The following is a 12,891-nucleotide window of genomic DNA, read 5'->3' on the forward strand; positions in this document are numbered from 1 at the left end:
CCCCCCCCCCCACACACACCTCACCTTTTGGCTGTACCTCCACCTCTCCGCCTCTTCCCTCCTTATCAATCCGCTCTCCAATCCCGTAATGCTCTCATCCACCGCATCCTTCAAAGCCACAACCAGCACATCGGCTTGTTGAGGCGATAGACCCGTAGCTTCCAAACGCGTAGTCAGCGCGTGCGTATCGAAAGCTGCGGCGTGCGCAGAGCTTGTGTTGCTGAATGCGCGTGCGAGGGCGGGAGCGAGAGCGGGCGCGAGGGCGGGCGCGAGGACGAGAGGAGAAGCACGCGCATTCAAGCGCACCAAGGTTGCACCTCGCGACATGTTTGCATAGTAGGGGCGAGGATGAGCGCGAGCGCGAGCGTGTGGTGGTGGGGAGTGGAAAGCATGAGTGATCGCGCGCGCGCGCGAGATCATGGATTTGTGCGCATGCGCGTGCGCGTGCGCCTCACGTGACCTGCTGCGACCTCCACCGTTCAAGCTCCTCTCCCGCCGCTTCAAGTCTCACCCCTCCGCTTCAGTTTGGAGAACAAGTCTGATTGCTAGTCACGCCGTCACGTTACGGTACTACAAGAACAACAGCGTGGCGACGCTCGAGTCTATTGCGCTCCTCGTGGGGGTTCGGTTCGTGTATGTTTGCGAGCGTGAATGGTTGGGTATACGCGCGGCGCGCTCCCCCTCAAAAGCGAAACGTAGAAGAGAGGCTGGGCTCGCTTGCATTGAATGATGAAGAGATGGGCCGCAGCGGCGGCGGCGGCAAAGAATCGTCGTGAATGCTGGTATTGTGATGCAGGTGCCCCAGCCAGGGAGAGGAAACGCTGGGAGAGAATAATGTCGAGCTGGGAAAAACGTCTAGCCCAAATCTGGAGCTGTACGCTTGCCTGTCTTGCACGGCGGATGGCAGCGCGCTCGTCTGTGGCAAGGAGGGTAAGGTGGGCGCGGGCGCGGATGTGGGCGCCGCGGTTGCGGGTGCGGTTGCGGACGTCACCTGCTGGTGATCGTGGTGATCGTACCTCGCATTCCTGCTCCACTTTGCACCCGAATCGAAGCTCGCGGCGCTCACGGCGCTCGCAGCGCTCGCGGCGCTCCACTTTGCACTCGCGTCGGTCGCATCGCCGCCCTTTGTCGGACTTTTCGTCCCCGTCGCCCTCGTCTGAAAGCTGAGTCGACTCGGGTCGCGGCGCTCGAGGGCGCAACGAATGCCATAGTACACGCGCACGCGTCGAACAAAAGGCGCAACATCCCGCGGCAAGTCGTCTTCCCTATCGCACCCATCGATGTGCGACTGCACCATTTCGCGAATCTCCATCTCCCAAGCACCGTCGTTGGCACGTTTGGCAGACGGGAATCGCGTCCGCATGCGTTGCTCAGAGTTTGGACCGATGGCCAGGCCGAGGATGGCGCCGCCGCTGAATTGCTCCGCCTCCATGCCCCTCGTCTCCAGTGGGTTTTCGGCGATGAGGGCGCTGATGATGCCATAAGGCGTCTCGGTGACGGCTAGAACGACGTCGTACTGGTGACCAGCAGCAGCGAATTGCTGAGGCGTCAAGCCGCCGAGAGCTCGACGCGCACGACGCAAGCTCCAGCCGCGCAGGATTCGATCAATGACCATCGGAGCGACTTGACTACCATCCTCGGTCGAGTCTTTGCCCAGTTCATCCTGCAACTGCATCGCCTGCACACCCTTGACCAGCTCGCCGTGCGTGATGCCGCAAACGATTTTGAGTTGGCGGTGAAAGTGAAAGTGAGAAATGTTGCAGCTGTCGGCGCTATCCTTTAAGCTTGCGCGCGGAGGTGCGCTCGCGGCGGCCACGGCAGCGTCCAACGATGACTCTTCTTCTTCGCGCGAGCTGCACACGAGCTTGCGAGCGATTTCGCCAATCCGAATGGCAGTCGTATTCACCACTCCATCTTGATCCGCATGGCAACGCTTGCAAGCCTTGATATCCTTGTTCGCAGCGAGTCTCGCGACGCCGTCGGGCTTAAAGTGATATTCGATGTCTTCGCGAGCGACCTTTTTGTCGGCAGAGCACGAAGGGCGACAATAGTGTCGCGTGCGCTTATTGTAGTACACAAAGACGCTGTGGGGGTGCGCGTGCGTTAGCGCGCGCGCGGGTTCCACGTCGCGCTCAATTCTCTCCACTCACTGATCGGCATAGTGACTCTTCTTTGCCACCTTTTCCCACATCTCGTCATCGCTGCCGTAGGAAAAGAATTCGCGCATGGGTTTGAATCCTTCGTAGTTGCAAGCGTCGGCAGCCAGCACGCGAGCACGCTCATCCAGCTTTCGCTTCTCCTTGGGTGTGAGCCGAGCGGGCGTTGCGTACTCGTGGGCGTGGGCGTGCTGGACGTTGCGGCGCTGGTACGGCGAGAGAGCAGCATCGTGTGCGCTCTTTTCCGTGCTTCGCCTTGCACGTAGAGGTCCGCCGCTGTACTGCTGCTGCGCGATGCTCGCTTCGCTGCTGCCGACGTGGCCGCTGCTGCTGCCGACGTGGCCGCTGCTGCTGCCGACGTGGCCGTGTCTGTAGTTGTAGACTCCAGTGATGTAATTGTTGCGATTGGCTCGATGGAGAGAGTCGGTAAAGAGATCCTGTGGGCGCGTGGGACTGTCATGAACCGCGTGCGCGTGCGCGTGCGCGTGCGCATGCGGTAGCGCGAGCAAAGGCGACGAGGATCGAAGGATGGCGTTGGCGTTGCGATTGGCGTTGCTAGTCTTGTTGCTGTAGTTGGCGCCACCATAGTGACGAGGCTCGCTGGCGCTGAGGCCACCGTAGTGACGAGGCTCGCTGGCGCTGAGGCCACCGTAGTGACGAGGTTGACCACCGACGAGTCCGCTGGCCACGGTCACCTGCGCGGGACTGGGTGAGGAGTCGGCAGCACCGCGAAAGGTGCTACGATGCGCAGGCTCTGTCGAAGGCAAGACGTAGGAATTCCAGTATGGACCGGCTGCAAAGCCAGCATGGGGTGTTCGCTCGATGCCTGCTGCTGCTGCCGCTGATCCCCCGCCGAACCACGGCTGTGAAAGCGCCGACGACGACGAAGAGGAGGATGCTTGCGGCGGGGTGTTGGCGACGAGTCGAGCTTCGCCGACGTTGCCGGCGAGTTGTGCCAGAACTTGGCGACTGTCAGGTTGAGGTTGACCGCCGGTCATGGAGATGGCCAGACCCTCCACGCCTCCGGCGCTGCTGTTGTTGTTGTTGTTGTTGTTGTTGTTGTTGCCGACTGCGGACCCGCCGATGGGCGCAAAGTTGCTCCATGGCAGAGGGTATGACGACATGGAGCTTCGTGGGATGGAAGCTGCGGTGACTTCTTGGTCGTCGTCGTCGTCAAAGTGGCTGCGTCGCGCGCGATCCGGTGCGGGATGATGGGGATGGGGATGTGCTAGCAGGGTAGAGCTGGGCACAGACATGGGTGGCGAGGCGCGGGTGTGCGTGCTCGCGTGCCGGGCGTGCTCGCGTGCTTGCGCGCGCGTGTGTGTCAGGTCAAGAGTCGGAGAAAGGCAAGCTGTTGCGTAGCAAAACAAAGTGACGCAAGGAGGGGGGGGGAGGATGTGACGAGTCAGCAAGCTATATACCGTGACGCAGCGAGTGCGAGCGTGTGCGAGTGCGCGCGCAAGCGATAAGGAATCGTGCGTGCGTGCGTGCGTGCGTGCGTGCGTGACGTGCGACTCGGATCGTGATCAAGATGATGGGGTCGCGGATTCGCGATTGCGACCCCTCCCCGCACTCGCGCGATGTTGTTCGGTGAATGTCGTTATTGGCTCACGCTGACCGTGACAGGGGTGGTGTGTGTGTGGATGGGCGCTTAGCGTCATCACGAGCAAAAGTGGACGGACGACTTGCCCCATCGAGCGGGGCGCGAGACAGCTAGTCAGCACGATGCGTGCGCCATCGCGGCCGGCGAATCCAGCAAAAGCTCGGTCGATGTAGCAATTCGCGACGACGACAGCACGAATCCGAATCGGGCATCCCAAGCCTCCATCATACATGGTTCGTATAATCGCGCAAAAAGTCATACGATCGCGCGATGAGATTGCCATGGCCGCGCGTGACAGCAGCAATAAGCGACGCGCGGACGCGACTGCATGCTCAGCCCGACCATGCTAAATGCGTGGTCGGGCTGAATGGAAGCCAAGAGCAAGAGCAAGTCGGGTGCGCAACAACCGTCACGAGCCCGACACATACCCGGGAGCAGGTCGGGTGCGCAACAACCGTCACGAGCCCGACACGCACGTCGCGGCGAGCAGGTCGGGTGCGCAACAACCGTCACGAGCCCGAGACACCACGTCGCGGCGATTGCGTGCGTGCATGCGTGCAGGGTCGCCCAGCCGCAACGTTGGATACGCGCGAGTGGATCAACTTTTAGAAGGGGCACGAGCGCGCTAGACTGCGCGGTGTGCTCGATCGATCGATCGATCGAGCTAGCAAACGCAGCTCGCAGCTACACCTCTCCTATCTCGATCCAAAGCGTGCTGCTGCTGCTTGCTTGCTTGCTTGTTCTTCGCGCACGGCGTCTTTCTTTGCATGGTGTGGCGCGAGCCCGCGCGCGCGCCGCGCGGAATATTTCCATCGAGGCAATTCGTGTGGCTGGCGCTAATTCGAGGCGGCGCAGCGCCAGGTGCATGCGCATGCGCAGCATGAATGATGCAGCAGGCGGCTCGCGAGCGCGCGGGCGGGCGGGCGCGGCGACAGCCCCGGGCAGGGTCGCGAGGAGAGAGAAAATGCACACGCTAACGCAAGTTGGACGTGCGTGAGTGCATAACGCGCGTCGGTCATTGCAAGCGCGGCGCGGGCGCTCGCGGGCAGTGCTCTGCCGCACCTGATGCATGTCTATCCGTGCTCGCGCATGCGCGCGTACGCTTGGCGCTCATCTGCATGGTGTACCGGTGTACCTACGGTAACCGGTTCCGAAAAAGCCATTCACCCGAACAACGAGGGCGAGGGCGAGGGCGAGGGCGAGGGCGATAACATGGCACTCGCGCGAGCGCACCCACGATCGATCTACTCTACTCACCCCTCTCGATTCCCCCCTTGACGCCACGGCGGCCAACGTGTTTGACGCTTGACGTGACGTGTCGCCGGCAAAAAGGCACAGCCGCTCGAAGCGTTGGATGCGAAACGTACCGTAGCGCGGCAGCAGCTGCAGGGAGGCAAAAAGATGCGTGCGAACGGGGTGTTGCGTGCGCGCGGGCGCGGGTGCGGTTAGCTATAGCTGCGTTGCGAGTGGCGCGCGAGTGAGATTCACGATTGCTTGTGCGGCGGGGTGAAGGGGGGAGGGACGCTACGGATGGTGGTTGAGAGGAGAAGAAACATGACAGGAGCAAGGGACGTCCCGCTTCGAGACCTTGGGGAGCATGTACATAGCGCCATTTTGAATCGACGCGCGCGCTTTGCTTGCCTTTTTCGTCGTCGTCGTCGGATGTGCTTGCGATCGAGGCACGGATGGATGCTGTGCTCGCGTGCGTGTTGCGGTGTGCTCGCGTGCGTGTTGCGGTGTGCTCGCTGCGCGACTGCCCGCCCCACGACCTGGAGCGCGACGAGTCGCCCACGTCGACACGCTCGATCGCACGCACGCACGTACACAACCACTCACAATCACACTCACGACTGTCTCACTCTTCTGTTGCTATTTCGCGCTCTCAGACACGCAAGCCCCCATCTCCCAATCGCTCGTGCGCCGCGATTGCCGATCGAGCGCTTCTCTGCTGGATGATAGCACGAGCACGCGTCGATTTCGCCGCTGGCGTGCAAGACGCACACGCGGGCGCGCGCTCAACTCCGCTCCTTTAGCTCGCTGGCTCTTGCATATATTCAGGCTCAGCTCGCGCGACGTATGCCTGATTAAGCCCTTTTTTTTTGCATAGGCACCCTGATGCTCATGCAAGTAATTTTTCCGCGGCTTAATTCATCGCGATGCGCGCGTGCGCGCCCTGCTACACAGCATACACAAATATTCAGAAATCACGGATGTCGGCCGCTAGAGCTCATCCAGTGGCACAAAAAGCAATCGTGAATCGTGCGACGTGGATGTGGGCGCGCGCGCGCGCCCCCCCCCCGCCACGTCGTCATAACAATCACAAACGTAGCGCGCGCGCGATGGCATGTCTCGTCAGAAACAAGATGCGCCGCGCGCGCGTGGGATTGTGCTCGTCGTCTTCATCATCGGCACGCGCCCGCCGCGAGAGCCATACCAGACCCGCGCGCGCAGTCGCGCGCCCGAGCTTTCGTTCGACGTGGGCAGAGAGCCGAGCGAGACAGCACGCACGACTCTCGACTCACGACTCACGACTCACGACCCCTAGCTGTGGACGTCTCGTCTGCGACCGCCGACCGTGCGCACGCACGCACGCACGCACGCGTGGACCGATTGCGCGCCTAGCTGCACCGCTCGCTGATGCTGCTGCTGCGCGTCGTTGGAGCGGGCGGGGCGGTGTGTGTTTAGCGTGAGGACTTTACCCACGCCTTGCGCTTTCGTGGCGGGCACATCTCGCACGTGAGCGATGCGGCGATGCGACGATGCGACGATGATGCGACGATGCGACGATGCTCTTCTGAGACATTTCGACATGCACAGCGTACGTAACGTGCATTCAGAGATTCCATCCAAGCTCGGCGATCGACGCTCGTATAGTGGCCGGGCGGCACAGTCACGAGTTCGGAGCGAGCAAGCAAAAGCAAAAGCAAAAGCAAGCAAGCAAGCAAAAACTCGATCTCCCGCACGCGCGCGCGATTGAGCAGCATCAGCACGACACGCAACCGCAACCGCAACCGCAACCGCAACCGCAAGCGCAAGCACGTCCGCAATCATCATAGCTTGCTTGTATGCGCGCGCGCGGTTGTTACACGCACGCACGCACGCACGCACGCACGCGCGCTTTAGCGTGCGATGCCAAGGCGTTGAGCTGCAGCAGCAGCACCGCACGCGCTCGTCTCAGCTAAGCGAACCGACGCTTCGGAAGAAGCGATTCCAAAGCTCACCCCGCAAGCGCACCCGCTTTGATTTGCTGCTGCTCGCACTCGGTCACGCTCACGCGAACGAATGGCTTTCTTTGCTTTCACCGCATGAGCATGTGTATTCGTGATTGCTCCATCATCTTTGTCATCCGCTCGACGGTGGATGCGCGCCTGCGCGTGCGCGTGCGCTTCATCAGCACCTGCGCTGTGCGCTCGCTCGCTCGCTCCCTGGCGCCAACTCTCGACTCTCTCACACACGCACGTGATCATTCTCTCGATGCCTGACCTTCCTTTCTGCTAGCGCCGACGCCTCCCCTCACAGCCTCTTCCAGCTCGCCCTTTTGCTCCTCGTCCAGCTCCACGCCTTGCTTCGCCTCTTGACCGCTCGCCTCACGCCCGCTCGCCTCACGCCCGCTCGCTTTCAGAGCTGAAACCCTCTCGGCATTGCGCTTGGCCAACAATCGGAGCGTCGTTGCGCGCTCAGCCTCTGACAATTCTTCCCAATTGTTGATGCGAGAAATGCTCTGCGGGCAGGCAAAAGAGGCGAGGATGAGCAAAAGCGGTGAACTTGTATACGCAAGCGGCGAACTTGTATACGCGCGCGACGATTGGCAAAAGCTGTGAACTTGTATACGCGCGCGACGACTCACTCCATCCGTGTTGATCTGTTCAACAGCGCGAGAGAACGGGTCAGCAGGCGGCACTGCGCGCGCGCGCGCGCGCGCAAATGCGCACACACACACTCACCACGACTGGTCCCAACTGATCCAGCTTGACATCCGGTCCGCCAACGCGCAGCTCCCTCTTGGTCTGCTCATCGGGCGCAGGCAAGGCGAACCGTCGACTGTGACTGCTGCTGCTGCTCCCACTCTCTTCTTGCTCGATCGGATGAGAGGATTCGGTGCGCGGATCGTGCGCTGCACCAGCTGGATTGCTGGGTGAGAGCGCGTCTTGTGCGGAGATGGACGTGCTCATCGGAGCGCCGACGTGGTGCCTGCTGCTGCTGCTGATGACGCTTCGTGAGGTGCCGTCCCGTAGAGCGCAGACGTGGTGCCTGCTGCTGCTGCTGATGACGCTTGATGTGAAGAGATGTCGGAGGCAATTCATGCGAGGCAGATTGATGACTAGGCAAGAAGGTGGTGGTAGCAAAGTCGTGCCGTGTCGTGCGCACGCTTGCGCGTGGTCAAAAATCGTGAAATCGTGAATCGTGAATGTTGAATGTGGAGCAGCAGCAGCAGCAGCAGCAGCAGCTTTGCTGCACGCTGACAGCAAGCGTCGCCGCCACGCACGCACGCACGCACGCACGCACGCACGCACGCGCTCTCGCACGAGAGACCCTTGCCGCAAGCGCGCGCGCGCGCCCGCGATCGAGTGGACACTCACTCAGCAATCGCGGCCCGCGTGTAGACGGAGGCGCTCGCTGCATGATGATTTGTCAATCGCGAATCGTGAATGTGAATCGAGCGTGACCATCATCACCACCAATCCATCGATCGAGCATTCGCGCGAGACACATCCACAACGTTGCCCGCTCGCCCGCTCGCCCGCGAAACCCATTCACACACCACTGCTCGCGCGCGCTCCCCCCGCTCGCCATGCCTCCTCGCAGGGCAAATTCGGCCGCTACGGGTGGAACACGTTTCGGCACCGCATCCAAAGCGCGCAGCAGTTCCAGCAGTCAAGCAGCAGCAGCAGCGGCAGCAGGAGGAGGCAAGAGTAGCACCAAGTCAGCAACAAATGCGGTGATCAGCGCAGCCAAGGGCAAGGCGGGCAAGGGCGCCGGGAGTGCACGCGCTGGGAGTGCAGAGATGGACACGACTAGTTCGGATAAACAGAGGAGCTTTTCGAATTTGGAATTGGAAAAGGTCAAGGATCTGCCTCACCTCGATGTGGACGATCCCGTGTATGACCAGCTTTGGATGGAGACGAGGAGGAAATTGGGAATGCCAGCCATGAAGCCTAGTGAGTGGGGGGCGGTGCGTGGGTGTGCATTACGCACGCACGCACGCACGCACGCACGCACGCACGCACGCATGCACCTTTACCTCCAGCTAACCCTCGCTGATACGCTCTTCGCACCCGCAGTTCACGTAGAAAAGGATTCTCGAGTGCAAATGATGCTGCGCACATTCGATTGTGAGGTGTAAATGTGGGGGGCGCTGCGTCGACCTATCGACTGAATTGAATCTCTCCTCGCGTCGTCTCTCTCCCCGTCACGTCACGCCCCAGTCGATCCTCTTTTCGGCCCGGCACTAGGCATGACCCGCTTGCAGAGATGGCAGAGGGCACACAATTTGGGCGACGAGCCGCCAGAAGAGATCAGACATATGCTCTCGACCAAAGAGGGCGTACTCTGGCCCGAACTTCGAGAGCCGGTCTTGGCAGGTATGGGCGTGTAGGGCCGGGGGGGAGAGGGGGCTGCTGTGTGTGGGCGTGTATGCGGGCGTGCCGGCGCGGAGGACTTCGATGGATGCGTGCCGTGACGCCATCACACGCGCCCGCGACACCATCTCGACTTGCACACGCGCGCACTGCCAGCGTGTATCTTGGAATACATGAGTGCGACCGTGAGAAGTTTGCATGAAGGAACGCGCGAGGCATCACAGAGTGCGCGCCATGGTCAGCTTGTGCGCGTTGCGTGACTCGTGTGACTTTTTTGCCCGAATGTCTTGACGTAAGGTGCGCGCCGAGCATCGACTCGACTCGACACGACTTGTGTGCGCATTGCATTGCGTGAACCGTGCTCGCCTCTACACCGATTGGGTCGAAAGCGAGCGTGAATCGTGCTTGCCTCTGTACCGATTGGGTCGAGTCGCGAGTCACGAGTCACGAGTTACGAGAGCGCACGACGATGATGGCCATGCAAGCAGCACTCAGACTCGCACTCGCGCGAGTTGCATGCTGCTTAATTGCTGCACGCGGAGGCCTGCTGGGGACGGGCCGTGCATGCGTGATGCGCTTCTCACGCGCGCAAGCGACCGGCCCACCGGCTTTTCGTGCGAAGCGAACGCGCGCAAAGGCAGGCAGGCAGGCAGAGGCGGGGGCAAGCAGGCGACGGCGGCGCGCGGCGAGGGGGACGATTTGCGCTGCATGCTTCCTGATGCGCCGACCAGACCATACCATACCAGCTCAATCTTCATCTCGCGGACGATCACTCCAACTTGATCCTCCTCCATCCCGCGCACACACGCACACGCACACGCACACGCACACGCACACTAACCCCCCACAACCCCCCCAATGGTGCCCCGAATCCTCCCCCGCAGCGCATCTCGCACACGTCGATCGACGTCGTCCAAAGGCTCATCTGCCCGCACAGACAGCGAAGAGTCCTTTAGGGCTCGATCTTCTGATCTGTTGGGTGGAGAGCAGGGCCGCGAACCCACTTCCGAGGATCCCTCCAGCGACGCTGTAACGACGCGCGGCAGCCCACGCCAGCAGCAGCAGCAGGAACCGCAAGTGGGAGCGATCTCGGAGGAGGAGGAGGAGGAGGATGAGAGCGGAGCAGAGTCTCGGTCTCGGTCTCGGTCTAGATCTCGATCGCTGCAGAGCAAGACGGACGTCAGTTGGGAAGCTCAACCTGCCAACAGCAGGGTTGAGAGCGAGGCGATGACGACGACGACGGCGGCGGCGGCGACGGTGACGACGACGGACGAGAGGGGACCAGACATTACCGCAAGTCTTGACGTCGATTGCTTGGATGTCAATCTGTACAGGAGCAAGGTGAGCGGGGGGCGCAAACGTGCGCGCAGGCAACGACCGACGGTTGCTCATGACGCTCGACTCGACTCGACTCGACTGCTCAGGAATTGTGGGTTCCTGCTCGAGCGAGGGGCGTCTTTGGTGGCCAAGTCATCGGTCAAGCCGTCATGGCGTCCAATGCTACAGTCAGGGAAGACGTATTTTTGCATGTGAGTGGGGGGGGGGGGGGGGGGGGGGGGGGGGGGGGGGGGGGGGGGGGGGGGGGGGGGGTAAGCGAGCGCGAGCGCGTGGAGGTTGGCGCACCGCCGATGCTCACCTTTTGTTCTGCCGTGCTACAATCACCCTCATCAGTCTCTTCACGTGAGTGACGCACGCATGCACGCACACGCAACAACCTGCTCACCCTACAATCTCCCCCCAAGTGCTACTTTTTGCTCGCGGGAGACAAGAGCGTGCCCATCCTTTACCACGTCAAGAGACTTAGAGATGGGGGATCGTACGTCACACGAAGCGTAGAAGCCGTACAGAGGGGCAGATGCATCTTTACCATCATGCTGGTGAGTGCACGGGTGTGCACGCGCGCGCGAGCGTGAGCAAACCTGACCGCCCCCCCTCTCTTCTGATTCTTCCGCCCCCCCTCCCGCAGTCCTATCAAAAGCCGGAGCCCGCACAACCAAGCTTTGCTCTGCCCCTTCCGCGTCCTTCAGGAGGAGGAGGAGCAGCAGCAGCAGGCGACGCGACGAGCATGAGCGGCAATCCGGCCCTCTCCAACACTGCGCCTCCCGAAGGCCTGTACACTCCCGATCGAGCTCCTTTGAATGAGGATCGGTATATTCGCGTATTGCGCGAAAAGGGCAATCTGCTGGACGAGGGCTTGAAGAGGACGTTGCAAGGCTGGATAAGGGATAGGCAGAGAAGCGCAGTCGAGATTCGGTGAGTGGGCGCGAGCGCGGGCGCGCACTCACACTCGCTCTCGTACTCACGCTCGCTCTTGCACTCACTCTCGCACTCACGCTCACGCTCTCGCACTCACTCTCGCTCTCGCACTCGCCCACCCGCCCGCAGCGACGCACTGCCGGGCATGTACGATGCCAATGGGCTTCCCACGGCGGGCTACGAGCAAGCGTTTTGGATGCGGACGCGCGAGGCGATCGTGGGAGGAGACGATGAGCAAAAAGCAGCGCTAGCATACGCCTCCGATTTCTACCTCCTCTCCACCATTCCCAAAGCGCTCGGCAACTCCAAACGCATCAAGATGATGGCTTCGCTGGATCACTCCATGTGGTTCTACGACTCGTTCGATACGAGCCAGTGGATGCTGTTCGTCATGCAGACCCAAGCGGCCGGAAGCGGAAGAGGCGTGGCCATGGGTCGAGTGTACAGACAAGACGGAACGTTGGTAGCCGTCGTCAGTCAAGAAGGCCTCGTCAGGGGCAAATTGGACGCGGGTGCGGGTGCGGGTGCGGGTGCGGGTGCGGGTGCGGGTGCGGGCGCCAAGCTCTGACGGTGTGGTTTGCGAAACGTGTCTCGTGTAATGATCATATCGTCCAACAAAAGGAAAGGCGATCGATCTCGCACGAGTATGTCGTGCTTGCGTGCGTGCTGGATTCAGCGTCAAATGGGTCACTGAGATTCGCGATCATTTGAGTGCAAGGCTCGCCCTTCGTCGCACAACTTGCTAATCCGCTACGCGCGCAAACATGGATATTCTCCATGCCGCTTGCGCGGCGGCAGCCTAACCCTAACCCTAACCGCGGCAAAGCCGCACGCTGCTACGCAGCGAAACCCTAACCCTAACCCTGGCGAAACGTGGCAAATCAAAGCTTGATCTGTTTATCGCGACGTTCAACAGATGGAATCAAAAATGCGAATCGTGAATGGAAGTGAGAACCTACAAAGCATCACAGATTAAGCCCCGCGTACGTGATCCTTGCTCAGACGAATCGAAATCACGAAGTCAAAGTAAATCCTCATCAACGTCCTCGTCGGTCTGTTGATCACGTGACTTTAGGTGACGAATTATCGTCGACTCGCGCTTGCATGCAGGCACGGAGCGTGGCTGTGTCGAGCAGGAGCCGCGAGCGAGAGCGAGCTTCGCCCCGCGTGCGCGAGCGCGTTGGAACTTTGCCCATCACCACGATCACGATGTGTCGCGAGAGGCGAGGCGAGGCGAGTCGAGTCGAGTCGAGCGACAAGGCGAGCGAGCGCCCCTTTCGATGACGGACGACTGGAC

General features: G+C 61.2%; 5 protein-coding genes across 5 annotated transcripts in view; 2 read left to right on the forward strand and 3 right to left on the reverse strand.

The window, feature by feature from the left end:
* The window catches only part of IE81DRAFT_349778 (DUF1640-domain-containing protein), a gene marked incomplete at both ends in the record, with an annotated part of 1,027 nt that extends 700 nt beyond the window's left edge, over nucleotides 1-327 (reverse strand). The window contains one exon of the mRNA XM_025516446.1: nucleotides 25-327. Within this exon, the coding sequence (XP_025367035.1) occupies nucleotides 25-327 (303 nt within the window). The remainder of the gene's footprint in view (nucleotides 1-24) is intronic.
* Nucleotides 328-612: 285 nt separating this feature from the next.
* Nucleotides 613-3,769, reverse strand: IE81DRAFT_255378 (hypothetical protein). Its single transcript, XM_025511350.1, has 2 exons — nucleotides 2,151-3,769; nucleotides 613-2,084 (listed from the first exon to the last, which is right to left on the reverse strand). Exons 1-2 carry the CDS (start codon nucleotides 3,410-3,412, stop codon nucleotides 683-685), a joined length of 2,664 nt encoding a protein of 887 aa, XP_025367036.1. The 5' UTR covers nucleotides 3,413-3,769; the 3' UTR covers nucleotides 613-682.
* A 3,606-nt stretch (nucleotides 3,770-7,375) lies between these two features.
* IE81DRAFT_272985 (hypothetical protein) lies at nucleotides 7,376-7,811 on the reverse strand (the record flags this gene model as incomplete). Its single annotated transcript, XM_025511429.1, has 3 exons — nucleotides 7,376-7,480; nucleotides 7,607-7,621; nucleotides 7,704-7,811. Coding segments are annotated over 3 exons (228 nt in total), but the record flags the coding sequence as incomplete, so codon positions are not given.
* Nucleotides 7,812-8,408: 597 nt separating this feature from the next.
* IE81DRAFT_326097 (hypothetical protein) lies at nucleotides 8,409-9,530 on the forward strand. The gene is made up of 3 exons (XM_025514722.1): nucleotides 8,409-8,918; nucleotides 9,042-9,092; nucleotides 9,186-9,530. Exons 1-3 carry the CDS (start codon nucleotides 8,552-8,554, stop codon nucleotides 9,353-9,355), a joined length of 588 nt encoding a protein of 195 aa, XP_025367038.1. The 5' UTR covers nucleotides 8,409-8,551; the 3' UTR covers nucleotides 9,356-9,530.
* Nucleotides 9,531-10,565: 1,035 nt separating this feature from the next.
* On the forward strand, nucleotides 10,566-12,162 carry IE81DRAFT_294175 (Thioesterase/thiol ester dehydrase-isomerase; the record flags this gene model as incomplete). The annotated part of the gene is made up of 6 exons (XM_025512039.1): nucleotides 10,566-10,679; nucleotides 10,763-10,867; nucleotides 11,010-11,018; nucleotides 11,081-11,215; nucleotides 11,305-11,591; nucleotides 11,724-12,162. 6 exons carry the CDS (start codon nucleotides 10,566-10,568, stop codon nucleotides 12,160-12,162), a joined length of 1,089 nt encoding a protein of 362 aa, XP_025367039.1.
* Nucleotides 12,163-12,891: the final 729 nt, after the last annotated feature.

This window comes from Ceraceosorus guamensis (genome assembly GCF_003144195.1).
Source record: "Ceraceosorus guamensis strain MCA 4658 unplaced genomic scaffold IE81scaffold_90, whole genome shotgun sequence".
Lineage (NCBI taxonomy): Eukaryota > Fungi > Basidiomycota > Exobasidiomycetes > Ceraceosorales > Ceraceosoraceae > Ceraceosorus > Ceraceosorus guamensis.